Source organism: Acomys russatus, chromosome 2, assembly GCF_903995435.1.
Source record: "Acomys russatus chromosome 2, mAcoRus1.1, whole genome shotgun sequence".
Lineage (NCBI taxonomy): Eukaryota > Metazoa > Chordata > Mammalia > Rodentia > Muridae > Acomys > Acomys russatus.
The window spans coordinates 65,508,471-65,525,020 of NC_067138.1; the positions used below are offsets into that span (position 1 = coordinate 65,508,471).

The 16,550-nt window shown below is 40.3% G+C and overlaps 1 protein-coding gene and 1 non-coding gene across 2 annotated transcripts in view; one reads left to right on the plus strand and one right to left on the minus strand.

The window, feature by feature from the left end:
• The window catches only part of Rad23b (RAD23 homolog B, nucleotide excision repair protein), a 40,558-nt gene that overhangs the window by 12,685 nt on the left and 11,323 nt on the right, over positions 1 to 16,550 (plus strand). Inside the window, exons 2-5 of the mRNA XM_051162176.1 lie at positions 3,062 to 3,143; positions 4,339 to 4,418; positions 9,585 to 9,853; positions 16,325 to 16,380. Coding sequence (XP_051018133.1) covers positions 3,062 to 3,143; positions 4,339 to 4,418; positions 9,585 to 9,853; positions 16,325 to 16,380 — 487 coding nt within the window. The remainder of the gene's footprint in view (positions 1 to 3,061; positions 3,144 to 4,338; positions 4,419 to 9,584; positions 9,854 to 16,324; positions 16,381 to 16,550) is intronic.
• On the minus strand, positions 13,844 to 13,950 carry LOC127207465 (U6 spliceosomal RNA). Its single transcript, XR_007832915.1, has one exon. It is a non-coding gene; the product is annotated as a U6 spliceosomal RNA (small nuclear RNA).

Here is a 16,550-nt window from a genome sequence, read left to right on the forward strand (position 1 = left end):
AGGCTGGCCTCAAACTCAGAAAGGTTGCCTTTGCCTCCCTGAGTGCTGGGATTATAGGTATGTGCCACCACACCTGAGGTTCTGAGGTTTTTGTTTTGTTTAATCGTTTCATATTTACCTGTGAACTTTAGAACAGTGGGAATTTGTTGTTTTAAAAGAATGAAAATCTCAGATGTTCATTATTACCAATAAAGATTCAGGAGCCAGATACTGGAGTGGGGAAAAAAGCTAACTCAGAGAGGCTGAGAAAACACTCAGCTGACCTTCCTACTCAGCTCACTTCTCAGAGGAGAAAGCCCAAAAAACTCAGTAGCTCAGCCGACAGTCCAGGAGGAAAAGGCCAAAAAACCCAAGGCCAAAGCTCAAAAAGCCTCTTAGTCATGCTGTCTTAAATACCCCTCAACTCAAAGTCCCTCCTACTCTTTAATCCCTGTCCGCTGGCTTCTCGATCCTCTTCCTCTTGACCTAGGGTTAACGTTATTAAATCCTGTGTACAGACAGCACAATCACCTGTTTACAATAAAGAGAAAGTTCTTGGATTAAAGGTAGGGCTCAACCACACCAAACAAGAAATAGGGTATTATAGTTCACAACCTTGGGGCTCACAATGGGATCAAATATCCTCCTGCCACAGGAAGTACTTTGCCAAGAGTTGTATGGCCATGTTGACATTGGCTTTTTTGGTTTTTGTTTGTTTGGAGATAGGTTTTCTCTGTGTGGCCTTGGCTGTCCTGGCACTCCTTGTAGACCAGGCTAGCCTCGAACTCAGAGATGATGGCTGCTTCTGTCTCCCTAGTACTGGGATTAAAGGCGTGTACTAACACACCAGTTTTATCACATAATTTTGGAAATTGAAATGCCATAAAGGTCATTCATTCCAGCCCTCCATTATAGGTGAGACTGGTGCTAAGAGGTCCAATTACAATATTTAAGTAGTCCAATGGCTCTCAGCCTTTGCTGAGCTTGGAACCACCTGATGGGCATCAAAAACACAAGCGCCAGGGAAATGGCATTATGTCTTGTTGATCTTTGAATTGGTTATAATGAAACATAAGAAACTTGCTTTTAGTATTGATGCATTTGTATTTGTTTCTTAGAATGCTTAGGGTAAAAGGCTTTTGTTCATTTTGCGGTTTTGTGTGCATGTTTGTCATGGTATAGGGTTAGAGAACAATTTTATGGAAGTCACATCTCTCCTTCCACTAAACGGGTCCTGGGAATTAAACTCAAGGCCTCGGGTTTAGCTGCAAGTGCCTTTATGTAGCCATTTTGCTGACTCTGGGAGCATCTTCAGGCCTATCTTCCCCTCCCCCCTCCCTGTCCCTCTCTTTCTCCCCCTCTCTCCCCTCTTTCAAAGTAAGGGCTTTATTTTGCACCTCCAGCTGGTCTGGAGTCCATGCAGAGCAGGCTTGAGCTCTGTCTTGGGATTTCTGTTGCTGTGAAGCACCATGATCAAAAACAAGCTGGGGAGGAAACGGTTTATTTGGCTTAGACTTACAGGTTGTAGTTCTTCATTGAAGGATATCAGGACAGGAATTCAAGCAGGGAGGAACCTGGAAGCAGCAGCTGATCAGAGGCCATAAAGAGGTGCTGTTTGCTGCCTTGCTTCTCATGGTTTGCTTAGCCTTTCTTTCTTTTTTTAAAAGGTGCTTATAGAGATTTCTTTCTCCTGAGCTTGCAGGGTCATAAGGACTATTATGTTTTACAGTGATTAGGTCTCAGGATGAGGTGGGCCACAGGTAAACATCACCTGTGGTTTCACATCCCCAGGCCTTATAATAAAAATCAGCCCTGTCTTGAAAAAACAAAAAACAAACAAACAAATCAGATGTTCCCTCACTGCTTAGCCTTTCTTATAGAACCCAGGAACACCAGCCCAGGGATGGTACCACCTACCATGGATTCTTCCTCCCCTGGGAATCACTAAGAAAATGCTCACTGCCAGACCCCCCCCCCCCTTTCTTTTGTCTTTTTTCGAGACGGGGTCTCTCTCTGTGTTAGTCTTGGCCATCCCAGGACTCGCTTTGTTAGACCAAGCTGGCCTTGAACTCACAGTGATCCGCCTGCCTCTGCCTTCCGAGTGCTGGGATTAAAGGTGTGCGTCACCACCCCATTGGTTCTGTTGTCTTTTGAGACAGGGTTTCACTGTGTAACAGCCCCAGCTGTTCTGGAACTCATTCTGTAGAACAGGCTGCCTGCCTCTGCCTCCCTAGTGCTGGGATTAAAGAAAGGCATGTGCCACCATGCCTAGCTTAGAAGGCTTTCCTTTTCTTTTGGTTTTTTGAGACAGGATTTCTCTGTGTAGCCTTTTCTGACTGGGACTCACTTTGTTTTGTAGACCCGGCTGGCCTCAAACTCAGAGAGATCCGCATGCTTCTGCCTCCCTTAGTGCTGGGATTAAAGGCATGTGCTACCATGCCTAGTTTAGAAGGCATTTCTTGTTGTTTTTACAAACATTGGAGACTTTTTTTTTCTTTTTTTAAGAATTATTTATGCTTTTGGTTGGTTGTAGTTTTGTTGTTGGTGGTGGTGGTAGTTTTTTGTTTTTTTGGTTTTGTTTTGGTGTTTTTTTGGGGGGGTGTTTTTTGGTTTTTTGAGACAGGGTTTCTCTGTGTACCCTTAGCTGTTTTGGACTCACTTTGTAGACCAGGCTGGCCTCGAACTCACAACATTCAGCGTGTACCACCATGCCCAGCTGTAGAAGGGATTTCTTAATCTGACTGATAAGCTCATAAATTTTGTGAAACAAAACCTTTAAATTGAAATTTTTGTTTTGAATTGGTTAAGTCAAAATACAGAAGTTTTTGTTAGATGCTTGTCTATGCTGCTGGGGATTGAATCTAGGCTTCATGCATGCCTTAGGTCTATGTATATATAACATGATAAAAAATAAAGCTCATGCCACAGGCACCTAATAATACAGGGCAGGCCTTTGAGTAAAATATTGGAAAGACAAGATCTTTAAAGTGCGTAAAGCACTAATTAAAACGTGTTTTCAATGTACACTGTAATTTTTGCTTAGGCTTAATTTTCTTTTTATTATATTTAATGTTTTCTCTAGGTAAAGGCATTGAAAGAGAAGATTGAATCTGAAAAGGGAAAAGATGCCTTTCCAGTAGCAGGTCAGAAGTTAATCTATGCAGGTATGAGTTCAATTTTGAAATTAATTGCCATGTCTTGCCTGTTTGACATTGTTTTAGTTTTAGAAATGATATCTTAGAAATGACAGTATTTTCAAATTGACTCCGTCAGGAACATGATTGCATAGATAATGATAGTAAGAAATAGTTATCTAATTATGGCGTAATATTCAGTCTTCTCTTTGCACATTTGCCTCCTGTGTCCATGGGGTGAAATGACTTAGTCTGTGAGCGTTGTGATGGACTTCTGTGTCATTCATAAACTCAGTGTCATTGCTTTCAATCTATAAAGACCTTATATACTAGTTGACTAATGTGCGTGAAATCATTCCTGTTAAAGACAAGTTTTATGTCTTCCTAAACTACCAAATTTGAAGAATGAAGGTTTGTTTTGTTTCAAACATCAAAAGGCCCCCATGATAGGATCAAAAAATATTAAATGCAAGTTATTGAAATTGATAAAGAGGCCCAAGTAAGAAAATTCTTAAGAGTTCAGACTAGGAGATTGCAAATTTAATTAGCCTCACTGATAATCCAGGAAAATAGACTCAGGGTTTTTTGTGTGGTGCCTGTTGTTTTTTAAGGCGGCGGCCTCTTTGGAATGGATAACTAAATTCAAGGGAAAGGAAACTCCCAGGAGTCCTGAATATTCTCAGTGTGTCTGCCTGAGTATGGCCTCCTTGATCTTTGGCAGTGTGCTCACTGAGTCCTGGGATTCTTCCCTTCTCTTGTGTATTGTACTGTTTTTAGTGAGGTTTTGTTTGTTCACTTGTTTTGTTTGTTTATAATTATTTTGCTTTTATAACATTGGAACATTTCTGATTCATCAAGTGTTTGGTATTCAGAATAGGAAGCTGCTCATCTCAGATGACCAGGCAATTGAAATGTTTTAGTTTCCCTTGTCTTTAAGATCTCCCTGTTTTCAGGACTTACTCAAATTTTCTTGCCTACTAAGTCTTAGATACAGTTAGTTAGTGAATTAAAAATCAAATCAGTTGGCATTTAATGTTAGACATCTTTCCATCAGGCGTTGGTGCTCTTAAAGTAGTAGTCCACTTATGTTTGTCTTATCTGGTTGCCAAAGTTTTTCCTAGAAGTTTTACTTGGTAAAATTAATGCTGCTGATAAATTGAGTAATTTCTTTGTAAGGCGAAGCTTAATGTGTCTTTAAACAACATTTTCCCCTTTGAATTATTAGGTAAAATCCTCAGTGATGATACCGCTCTCAAAGAATACAAAATCGATGAGAAAAACTTTGTGGTGGTTATGGTGACAAAAGTAAGTTTCAGGCCCCTTCCTTATCTTTATACATGTACTTCATCTCAAAAATAGTGGCCAAGTCCACAGTGAAAAATATTTATGCATTCCCATAATATACACAGCCTATGTAATAAATAGCATGGTGCACTTAGCTACTTTCCAAAATGTAGGCAGATTTACCATGGTCCATATTAAAGGTAATAACTAGATATTTGTGGTTCTGAAGTCATCTTTATATAAGATGGCCCATGCCTTTAATCTCAGCACCAAGGAGGCAGAGACAGGCGGATCTCTGAGTTCAAGGCTATCCAGTTGACAAAGGAGTCCAGGACAACTAGGGCTATTACATAGAGATACCCTTGATAAGAGTTTTTTCTCTCATTTCCTTAAACTATGTTCACTCTGCTTTAAAAAAGAGGTGCTAGAATACGATTAGAATAAAATAATCATGTGATTATTTTAAAATTTCTTAGCAATTAATGTCTTTTCACTCTAGCTTTTAATATACAGCCTTTCAGATACTGGGTAAGTTATGTGTTAGACCTAACGGGCTTATGGCAGGAAAAGAAAAAGAAAAGCATGAAATGAATGCAACTTTGGTTTTCAGTGAAGAGACGAGAGTTTTAGAAAATAAAAAGGAAATGATGGAATGATTTTAGTTTTTTGAGACAGGATCTTGGCTGTCTTGGACTCAACTTTGTAGATTGGGCTGGCCTTGAACTCACAGCAATCTGCCTGTCTCTGCCTGCCTCTGCCACACCCAGCAGTAGAATTATTTTGAGAGTATCTCATTAAAGATTTATTTATTTATGTGTGTATAGAATGCTCTGCCTGCATGAACCTCTGCAGGCCAGAAGAGAGCATCAGATTGCATCATAGATGGTTGTGAGCCACCATGTGGTGGCCAGAAATTGAACTCATGACCTCTGAAATAGCAGTCAGTGTTCTTAGCTGCTGAGCCACCTCTCCGTTGGAGAGAACTGTTTTGTGATTTATGAAGGTGAAATATATTGGGTAATTTTATGAAATAGAGCTTGAGGGCTTGGGGAAAAGCTCAGCCAGTAAAATGCTTACTTACCTGGCAAGCCGAAGAATCTGAGTTCTGTCTCTCCAGAGAGCCTTCACCAAAAAGCATGTGATCACATGCATTGTTTGTAAGCACAGTACTGGGAGGCAGACAGGTTCAGCCCTGGGGCTCAATAGTCTTCTAATCTGGCCTGCATGATGAGCTCTAGGCCAGTAAGAGACTTTTAAAGGTGGGTGGCCTTTGAGAGTTGACATCTGGCCTCTGGCCTCCACATGCATGCCCACACACACACACAGAGGGTCAACATGGGTTCCTTGAAGAGAGGACTTTGTATACTTGCTTATTGAAAGATAATCTGGGAAATAGCAATACACTGTTGGTCATCTTTTCACTGCTGTAATAAAATATCCAAGGGAGAAGTGTAAAGTAGAAAAAGTGTTATTGGGCCGGGCAGTAGAGGCGCATGCCTTTAATCCTAGCACTCAGGAGGCAGAGGCAGGTGGATTCCTGTGAGTTCGAGGCCAGCCTGGTCTGCAGTAATAGTCCAGGACAGCCAAGGCTACACAGAGAAACCCTGTCTCGAAAAAAGCAAAAAAAGAAAAAGGGTTATTATTAGATCAGACAGATGGAAGTCCAAACGGTGTGGTGAAGACTACAAAATAACACTTATAGGTGTTGTCATGATGGGAACACCTGTACATTTCTCTCAGCCTATAGTTTCTCTTCTGTCCTTAGAAAGCCATTAGAATTGTTCATGTAGTCTGAAAGGCCCTTCCTCTAATACCACAGTCAGATTTAATTCTACCCTCTTCATACTAGTTTATCATGAGACTTTCAGGGTTATGTCAGATGTAGTGGCACACACCATTAATACTAGCACTTTGCAGGCAGACACAGAGATCTCTAATTCTAGGCCAGCCTGCTATACTTAGTAAGTTCCAGGCCAGCCAGAGCTGCTTAGTGAGATCCTGTCTAAAATCAGTATGACTTCAGGGTTTAAATGCCTGAGTTTGGGAGGGAGCAAACAGCAACACTCTTTGTAATAATGAGAGCAAGTTTAAGTTGATGGTTGAAGTTGATTTATCAAAGACTAGTAGTGGAATAAATGTGAGTTTCCTCCAAAGTCATAGAATATTAAATAAGAGCAGTAGGAAACAGTGAGATGGATGATGAAAATCTATTGCATATAAAATGGTTATTAATCAACTCTAAAGAAAACTGAAACCACAAAAGTTTCAGAAAAGTTGATAGACCTTGGATGCTTTAAGCAAGGTCACTCCGGCTCAGAAAATAAAAGAAAAAAAAAGATGCTGGCCTGTTGTGTACATTCATGTATGTAAACATATGTGAGTATAGTTAATGTGCAGAAAGGAGAACAAGAAAAGGTAATAAAAGATAAAATTCATACTAATTACCTTACATATATGGTTCATATATAGTGTACTTCCTGTAAGTCTTTTGTTCTCAGCGCGTAACTTTTGTACCCTTGGCTGTCCTAGACTCACTCTGTAGACCAGGCTGGCCTCTGCCTCCCAAGTGCTGGGATTAAAGGCAAGTGACACCACCGCTTGGCAATGAAGAATAGGTCCTTAAATGAGCAGTGTCCATGTGTGATTCTGTGGAAAACTGTTACCTTACTGGGAAATGAGCATTTTACCTTTTGGGTTTCATCATTTGAAAATTCTCTAGGCTATAGTTCTTTGCAAGCACTGCTAAATTTGTGCTTTATTTATCAACCATGAGTTTTGGCTACTGAGTAACAGAGTGTGAAGATTATTAAAATTATGTTTGAAATTTCTTGGAGTTAAGATATTGATTTTATTTTTCCTACAACTCAAGAATAACATGCTAGGAATTTGAGAACACTGAGAAACTTGCCCCCCCCCCCCAATGTTAGAACTAAAATGTGTTGTTGAGCATGGTGGCGCATGCCTTTAATCCCAGCACTCAGGAGGCAAAGGCAGGTAGATTGCTGTGAGTTCGAGGCCAGCCTGCTCTACAAAGCGAGCCCAGGACAGCCAGGGTTATACAGAGACACCCTGTCTCAAAAAACAAAAAAAAACAAACCAAAAACAACCAAACTTCAATTTCTCTAAACTACAGCCATACTCTTAAAACTCTAGCTTTGTATGACTAGCTTATTTCACTTCGCACAGGGCCACAAGGTCATCTGTTTTGTAGCATGTACTGTGGTTTCCTTTCCTTTTTATTTAGCTTTATTCATGGTGGCACAGGGGACAATAATAGGATAAGCCCACATTAGGGTAGTTGTGCTGTATTTCCTTCAATATTCAGTGTAGTGAAGAGTGAAAATGTCTTGGGATGGATTATGCTTATGAGGAATAGATGCCAGAAGCCTATCACTTAAAAGATCGAAGCAGCAGAACACTTTCATGGTGCTGTGTGTATTTAAACTTACTTTTCAGAAATAGCTCACAAATAATTAAATGCATTAATACGAATACACATTTCTCAAGATTAGTTATTATAAAATTTTAATGCTTTAAAAATCAAAATCTGCATATTTGTAGTGTTCCATTTTATTCAGAATAATCATTGTGAAGGACTTTAGCTCATTGCAAATTTAGAACCTTAATTACTTTAAAGAGGTAGGTACCAGGGTGTGACTGTGGCAGTGTGTTACTAGGACCTCAGCACTCAGGAAGCTGAGGCAGCGAGACCCTCTCTGAGAATACAAACAATAATCTTCACACTGTTAAATTGGCAGTTAAGAATTACAAAAGGAGGACCTGGAGAGATGGCACAGCGGTTAAGAACACTGATTACTCTTCCAGAGGTCCTGAGTTCAATTCTCAGCAACCATATGGTGGCTCACAACCATCTATAATGTGATCTGATGCCCTCTTCAGGCATGCAGGTGTACATGCAGGCAGAACACTGTATACATAATAAATCTTTAAAAAAAAAAAAAAAAAAGAAGAATTACAAAAAGGAAAATGGAGTATATGCTAGCAGTGTTTTAAAGGCTCCTTTGAGCCCACACTAGTAAGTTAGCTTCCTCCAACAGTTTATTAGTTCATGTTGAACAAGACAGTTCAGCTCACTGCTTTTGATTTGGGATTGTGGGAGACTGTGCTCAATTTTAATCCCATCTTCTGTTAAAATAGTTGATTTAACTCTACAGAAAATTTATGAGCTGAGTAGATTGAACACTAATAGTTCAGATAGAGTGAAATTCAGTATGATTTTTTTTGGTTTTGTTTTGTTTTGTTTTTCAAGACAGGGTTTCTCTGTAGCCTTGGCCATCCTGGACTCACTTTGTAGGGCAGGCTGGCCTCAAACTCACAGCGATCCGCCTGCCTCTGCCTCCCGAGTGCTGGGATTAAAGGCGTGCGCCGCCACGCCCGGCTCCAGTATGATTTTTTAAATGCCTGTTTAATTTCATTTGCTGCATAGAAGGCTTTACAGCCGTGCTTTTGGTTGAGGACCTACCAAGTATATGATCATACGTTGTTTTGCTGTATGTTTCTAGTCCTTTGTGTACTTACAGCTGTTGTTCATAGTCAGTATCTACTTAGACTGCAGTCTCCTTTGGTAGTGCTGTTAAGTGGCAATATAGACTTTAAAGTTACAAGCAAGATGCTTAAGTAAAGATTTGTAAAAACTATATTGTATTTTGGGGCACGTATATTCTATATTTAAAACTGACTTCTTTGGGTTCTTTTTCAAATTGAATTGTAAAGACTGAAATGACTGTCCAGTGCTAATTGCACTTGGTAGTTACGGTAATGTCAATGATCTTAGGAATTTTGAAGGGCAGTAAATTCCTTTCATTTGCTAATGTTGATCTTTTATTATCCATTCAAAAATTATGGTCAAAAAAATCATGGTCAAGTTACTTGGTTTGTTTGTTTTTTGTTTTAAAGATTATTATGTATATAGCACTTTGCCTGCACGTACACCTGCAGGCCAGGAGAAGGCATCAGATCACATTATAGATGGTTGTGAGCCACCATGTGGTTGCTGGGAATTGAACTCAGGACCTCTGGAAGAGCAGTTAGTAAGTGCTCTTAACCACTGAGCCCTCTCTCCAGTTGCACAGGTTACTTGTTACTAGGTTGATCATGTAGCCATTGTAGTACAGTGAGTGATCACACACAGTGCCTTTTATTTACTTGGCTTTTTACCACATCCAGCCCAAAGCAGTGACAACACCAGTGCCAGCTACAACTCAGCAGTCAAGTACTCCCACCACTACTGCAGTTAGCTCTACCACAGCAGCCGTGGCGGCTCAAGCTCCAACTCCTACCCCTGCTTTGGCTCCCACTCCCACACCTGCATCTACTACTCCAGCCTCAACTACAGCATCTTCTGAACCTGCACCTGCTAGTGCAACTCAGCCTGAGAAACCTGCAGAAAAGCCAGCACAGACACCAGTGGCTACCAGCCCTGCACCAGCTGACAGGTAAGGTCTACATTTAAGAAATTATATCACAAAGTAGTCATTTAAAAAAAAAAAATCAAGCTGACGACTGTGTTACATTTTTATTTTTAAGTGAACTCTGAATTGTGCTCCTGTCTTTCATGTTTGCATGTATATGTGCACACACTAGTGAATGGAGGACACAGGCTGAGTAATGTGTCTTCTTCTATTTTTCACATTATTTATTTGAGATGGGGTCTTTAGCTGAATCCAGAGCTGGCCAGTGAACCTTTGGGACCAACCCATTGCCGCCCTCACAGTGCTAGAGTGATAGGGACATGCCACTGTACCCTACTTTGTCATGGCTTTGAGGGATCTGCAGTCAAGTTCTTTTTTCTTAAATGCCCGCCTAGCCAGCCATTTTTATCAGCTACGCTGTCGTCCTAGCTGGCAGTGTGTGTTGCGACACTTTACTACTAATAGTACAGGCATACATTCTTCATACAGCCTTCTGTACTCTCCGCTTTAAGAAGCACCTTTATTGGAAAGGTGCTCATTTTGAGTAGAGATGTTTAAGAAACATAAAAAATTTAAATTATTTATTTATTTATTTTGGTTTTTCAAGACAGGGTTTCTCTGTGTAAAAGCCCTGGATGTCCAGGACTCGCTTTGCAGACCAGGCTGGCCTGGAACTCAGAGATCCACCTGCCTCTGCCTCCCAAATGTTGAGATTAAAGGCACCACACCTGGCTAAGTTATTAAAAGAATAATTGCCAAACTTTTGGTTTTTTCGAGACAGGGTTTCTCTGTGTTAGCCTTAGCTGTCCTGGACTCACTTTGCAGACCAGGCTGGCCTCAAACTCACAGCGATCCGCCTGCCTCTGCCTCCCAAATGCGTGCACCACCATAGCTCGGCAGTCAAAACATTTTTTATTTGTTGTAATTGTGGCTGTTTTTTTAATATAACATAAGTAGCCTTCCACATCAATAAATAATTCAGTTGCTGTGTTGCATTGTATGTAGTTCTGACATTTGTTAGCCCTGTTAATTTTAGAAAAGTATACTTAAGATTGTTGGGTGTTTTTCTCATCTATAAAATGTGGGTCATACTAAGACAATCTAAAGCAAGTGGCACGTGTGCACAGTGACTGCTAGGTAAGAGTCAGCAGTAGTTGCTCTTTCCCATAACTCCGTTTGTTGAACCAGTAACTAAATAGTATGGATTCATTTATTCGGAAGTGCTATTAGAGGAGGTGACTGGCACCTGCGGCTTTGGTAGAACACTCTTAGCCACTGCCTCCTAGCCAGAGTTGCTTCCTCATTACTGCCAGAGCCACTATTCCTCACTGAGACCTGGTGAATCAGATGAGAGGGATGGGGGAGGAATTGCAGTGAGGGTTACTGAACAGTTGTTTTTTTGTTTTGTTTTTGATTTTGGACAGGCTTGTTTTTATTTGCAGGTGATGAGATGTTCCTTTATTCATAATGATAATGGTCAAAGCAAATGACTCAGTCATAGTAATTTTGGCTAGAAATCACAGAAGGGATTTCCTGCCTAATCTAAAATATGAGTTCTATTACTGCAGCCTGAAATTGGCACTAAGCTATTTTTGTTTTCTGACTGTGTACAACTTGGAACACTAGTCTATGTGATGTTAGAGCCAGAGCCAGTCACTGACAGGAAGTGATTGGAAATACTTTGAAAGCATGGGAAACATTTATGCTGTTTATGGCAGTATAAACAGCTTTGCCCCTTAAACACGGCATGCATTCCACATGTCCAGTGGATACTTGAAACCACACAAAGGTAACTCTTTATGCGTTTCCCTAAACAAACATGCCCCTGATAAACTTTAATCTATAAACTAGCCATACTAAGAGATTAATGACTAATGAAATTAGAACAGTTAAAAATGACTGGAATGGAAGTTGCATGTGAGCCGTGACTAATCAGCACTGTGAGGCTGAAGCAGAAGGATTACAGGGTCAAAGGCAGAATGGGCCACATAGCAAGATTCTGTCTCAACAAGAAAGTTCCTTGAACTGGACATAGTTGTGCACACCTGTGATCCCAGCACCCTGGAAGTCAGAGGCAGGTGGATCTCTATGAGTTTGAAGCCAGCCTGGTCTACAGAGTGAGTCCAGGACGTCCAAGGCTTCACAGAGAAACCCTGTCTTGGGAGGAAAAAATAGAGATCCTGTCTTCGAAAGTTCCTTGAAATATGCTCTCTTGTTTTTGTTTTTTCGAGACAGGGTTTCTCTGTGTAGCCTTGGCTGTCCTAGACTCACTTTGTAGACTAGGCTGGCCTCGAACTCACAGGGATCCGCCTGCTTCTGCTTCCCGAGTGCTGGGATTAAAGGCGTGCGCCACCACACCTGGCTGATTGATTGGTTTTTCAAGACGGGATTTCTCTGTTATCTTGGCTGTCCTGGACTGGCTTTGTAGACCAGACTGTTCTTGAACTCACAGCGATTTGGTTTTAGTATTTTTAGGAAATGGTTTGACATGGGTTATGGAACCCCTTTGTTTTAGTGTTCTACTTCTAAACGTGACCTCCATGTCTGACCAAGTCAGCTGTGTTTTGGAAGAGTCTAAAATCAATTGCTCATTGCTGAGAAAATAGCACAAAGTTTAGGAAATGTAATATGTTTTTTGTATTAACCTAGAACACTTTTCTTCAGCCTCTGTGGTACTATTGCCTAACTAAACTCTTTTCTCCGTATATTACTAAAATGCATTCTGCTCTTTTGCACATTGGAAGATCATTAGAATCAGGTTATACCATTTCATCAAAAGTTGGTGTTTGGGAAGAATTTTAGAAATTTGACAAATTGGTTCCCTAAACAATTTAGATACTATACAATTTTTAAAAAGATTTGTTTATTTATTATGTATATAGTGTGCACCTGCAGGTCAGAAGAGGGCACTATCATAGATGGTTGTGAGCCACCATGTGGTTGCTGGGAATTGAACTCAGATCCTCTAGAAGAGCAGACAGTGCTCTTAACCTCTGAGCCATCTCACCAGCATAAATGTAATGTCTTTAGTAAGTAGTACACTGACTTTCTTAATATCCTTACCAAGCTAGGATACACGATGAGCATCTCATATTTGAACAGTACATTGATGTGCTAATATTAGATTAATTTTTGCATAAACTCAAGCCATCCAGCATTCCAATATAGGTGGGAGGTGCTACGGGCAGTAGAGGGTTGCTGGGCCGGAGAGTCATTTTTCCATGGGCACGGGGGCAGTTACAGCCACTGATAGGTTTCCAAGCTCCAGTGGATGTCATCACACTTATGTACATATAGGCAGTACTGTTAGACTCAGCCTGTTATTTAAAAAGAAGAGACATGAAGGAGGGAGGGGGAGACTTAAAGGACAGGTCATAGCAGAGTTGGGTGGATATGATCAGGACACATTAATACATATTATATCACATACATACATACACACTTTGCCAAAAAGTAAAAACCTTTTTTGGTCTTCAGAGAATTATGTAAGTTTATATTATCTTAAATACACATATAGACATATAAACATATATACATAGCCAAAGAGTTAAAATTTTTTTGTTATTGTTGTTTGTTTCTTTGTTTTTTGGTTTTTTGATACAGCCATTGGCTGTCCTGGACTGACTTTGTAGACCTGGCTGGCCTCAAACTCACAGATATCTGCCTGCCTCTGCCTGGGATTAAAGGTGTGCACCATCATGCCCGGCCAGAATGAAAGTTTTAATGAAACCTTTTTAGGTCTCCAGAAAGTTTACCTAAGTTAGGAAAGAACACCTAGAGGTTTAGGAAAACAGACTAAAGACTTCTTTTTTGTTTGTTTGGGATTTTTGAGATAGGGTTTCTCTGTGTAGCCCTGCCTATCCTGGAGCGTACTATGTAGACCAGGCTGGCTTCAAACTCAGATAACACCTGCCTCTGCCTCCTGAGTGCTGTGGGACTAGAGGTGTGCTCTACTGTGCTTGAATGACTGTAGACTTCTCTGTTGGACATAATACATTAATTACTTAGTTATTTTTTTAAACGGAACACTTCATAAATTTTCAGGTCAGCATTGTTTAGAGGCCATACTAATCTTCTCTGTATTGTTCCAGTTTTAGTGTATGTCCTGCTGAAGCAAGCACTTAACTACTCAGTCTTTTCTCAGTTGTGTATCTTCAGGGAGGATGGCAGAAGGTCTAGAAAACAAGGTGAATGTGTTCTTTTAAAGCATGCCACTTGGTGAACAGGCGTCAGGTATACTCCCATCAGTTTGGGCAGACATCTTGTTTTCTATGATTTGTTTGTTCAGGTCAGTTTTGTTCTTCAAAAACTACCTGTTAGCAGTAGGGATTATGCTGCTCATTACTGCCATAAAGAAACTGCGCTTGTGCTCTGGAGAGAGATCTTAGCGAGAGGACCTGGGTTCAATTCCCAACACCCACATAGTGGCTCACAGCTGTCTGTTGCTCCAGTCTTAGGAGAGCTGACACCCGCTTTTGGCCTTCTCAGGCACCAGGCACATGTGTGGCATGTGTAGGCAAAATGCATTAAGTCTCAAAAGAAAAGAAGAACGAAGCTTCACCTGTCCTTTGGGAGGTCAGTATTGTTGGTCAAGGACACAGTTAAAGTCAGGCCCAGTTTTAGCTTATCATGCTGTCAGTGAATGTGCAGCAGGCCTCCTGAGTGCTGAGACTTCAGCAGTGTTCTGCCACACCCAGTCAGGACCCATTATGTGAAAATGGCTATAGAACAACATAAGCCAGAGGCATAAGCTAAGCACTATAAAGCAGCATTGTACAACTTCTAAGAGCATGTGTCTTACAATTTTTATTGCATTTTTATTTTTGTATGTGTGTGCATGTGTGCATGCATACCCATGGCATGCATATAGAAGAATACAGCTGTGGGAGTTGGTTCTCCTTGTACCCAGGGATGAAACTCAGGTCCTCTAGCTTGCTGGTCAAGAGCTGTCTCTCTGGTCTGGGCATGCTTTTTAATACACAGGCAAATTTTGGGGATGTTCTGATACACTTAGAGATTGTCTATGTGTTTTAGGAAGAAGTGAGAGTGAATCAAGATTGAGGAATAGTGTTTAAAGTACAACTCAGTCTTAAGTGCGTAGAGAGATTTTTAAGTGCTGAGTGCTGGGAGTGATGGTGTAGCGCTGATGAGCACTGACTGCTCTTCCAGAGGACTTGAGCTCAATTCTCAGCACCCGCATGGCAGCTCCCAACTGTTTATAATTCTAAGATCTGATAGCCTCACACAGACATACATGCAGACAAAACACCAATGCTCATAAAATAAAAATAAATGAATTATTTTTTGTTTTTTAAAGATAACATGAACTTAATGCCTGGCTATGGTCTTGTTTTTAAAGCTGGAATGAGGACCCGTGAGATATCTCAGTAGGTAGAGGCACTTGTTTCCAAGCTGTGCAACCTGATTTTGATTCACTTGGCCACGTGGTAGAAGAGAAGCAGCCCGTACACATCCTTTGTCCTCCTTGTGTACTCTGCCCACACAGTGTACACAAATGTGTGCCACACATGCACACAAATGCATTTATAAATGTAATTCACAACTAAAATTGTGGTTCATAACTGTCTGTAACTACAGGTCCAAGAAATCTAACGCCTTTTCTGACCTTCAAGGCACTACACATGTGGTGCACATATATACACACACACTCAGGGATACTAAAGTAAAGTAGACATTGTAATTGCCTTGATACTTAATATTTATAAATAAATACTGTACCTTGAGCATAACTCCACTCATACTACCCTCCCTTTCATTGCTCCTCCCACTTGTCCTCTTCGTTCCTGCAGATGACTTCACTTCTACTTTGTCATATATACACATGTGGTTTCATATTTCCACTGTCAGCAGCTCTATGGGGTTTTATAATTTTGTTTGTCATCCTTTTATTTTGAACCTAATCTGATTCCTCAGCAGAACAGACGTCTGTGTGTTTGTTTTGCTGAGGATTAACTTAGGATCTTAGGCCTTAAATTGGTTTTCTTTAGGTTAGAATAAGTGTATACCCCTACCTGCCATTTTTTGTGTGTTTGCTATAGAATGTGTATGCCTTCTTTCCCTATTATTGAAAACTTACATAGTTAAACTTCACTGTGAAAGACCTGCCAGCTTCATTTGGTTTCTACATGTGATACTTTTATCATGTACTACTAATGATATTTCTTTTGCTGTGACTTTGTAGGTTATTTTAACTACAGTATCGTTCTCATATTTCACAGCATATTTTCTGTAAAGGCATTGTTTTGTGTCTTTCGTTTTGTGTCCTTCTGATGTTATGTAGAATGATGGGTTCTCAGAAGTAGTTTTAAGATTGAAATTTTTTCCTTAAATCCTACAGGTAAAACTTTTGGTATAATCTCTTAAGAGACTGGTATACCCACAGACTTTAATACTTAAAAAGAATTTTTTAGAAATTAGTTCCTATACTAATTTAAATGAATTTTGCATACTTTTTAAACTGATTTTTCTTTACAGTACACCAGGAGATTCTTCCCGGTCAAATCTTTTTGAGGATGCAACAAGTGCCCTTGGTGAGTGTCTAACTTAAAAAATACATCCTCAGACAGTGCAGTTTCATCCTCTAGATCACATTGGTATATCAGTTTCATGATCACTTACTTATAATTAAGTTTTAAAACGAAGTATTTCAACCATTAGTCATTTAACTGTAGAGACGTGGGTATTTTCCATACTGAATTCT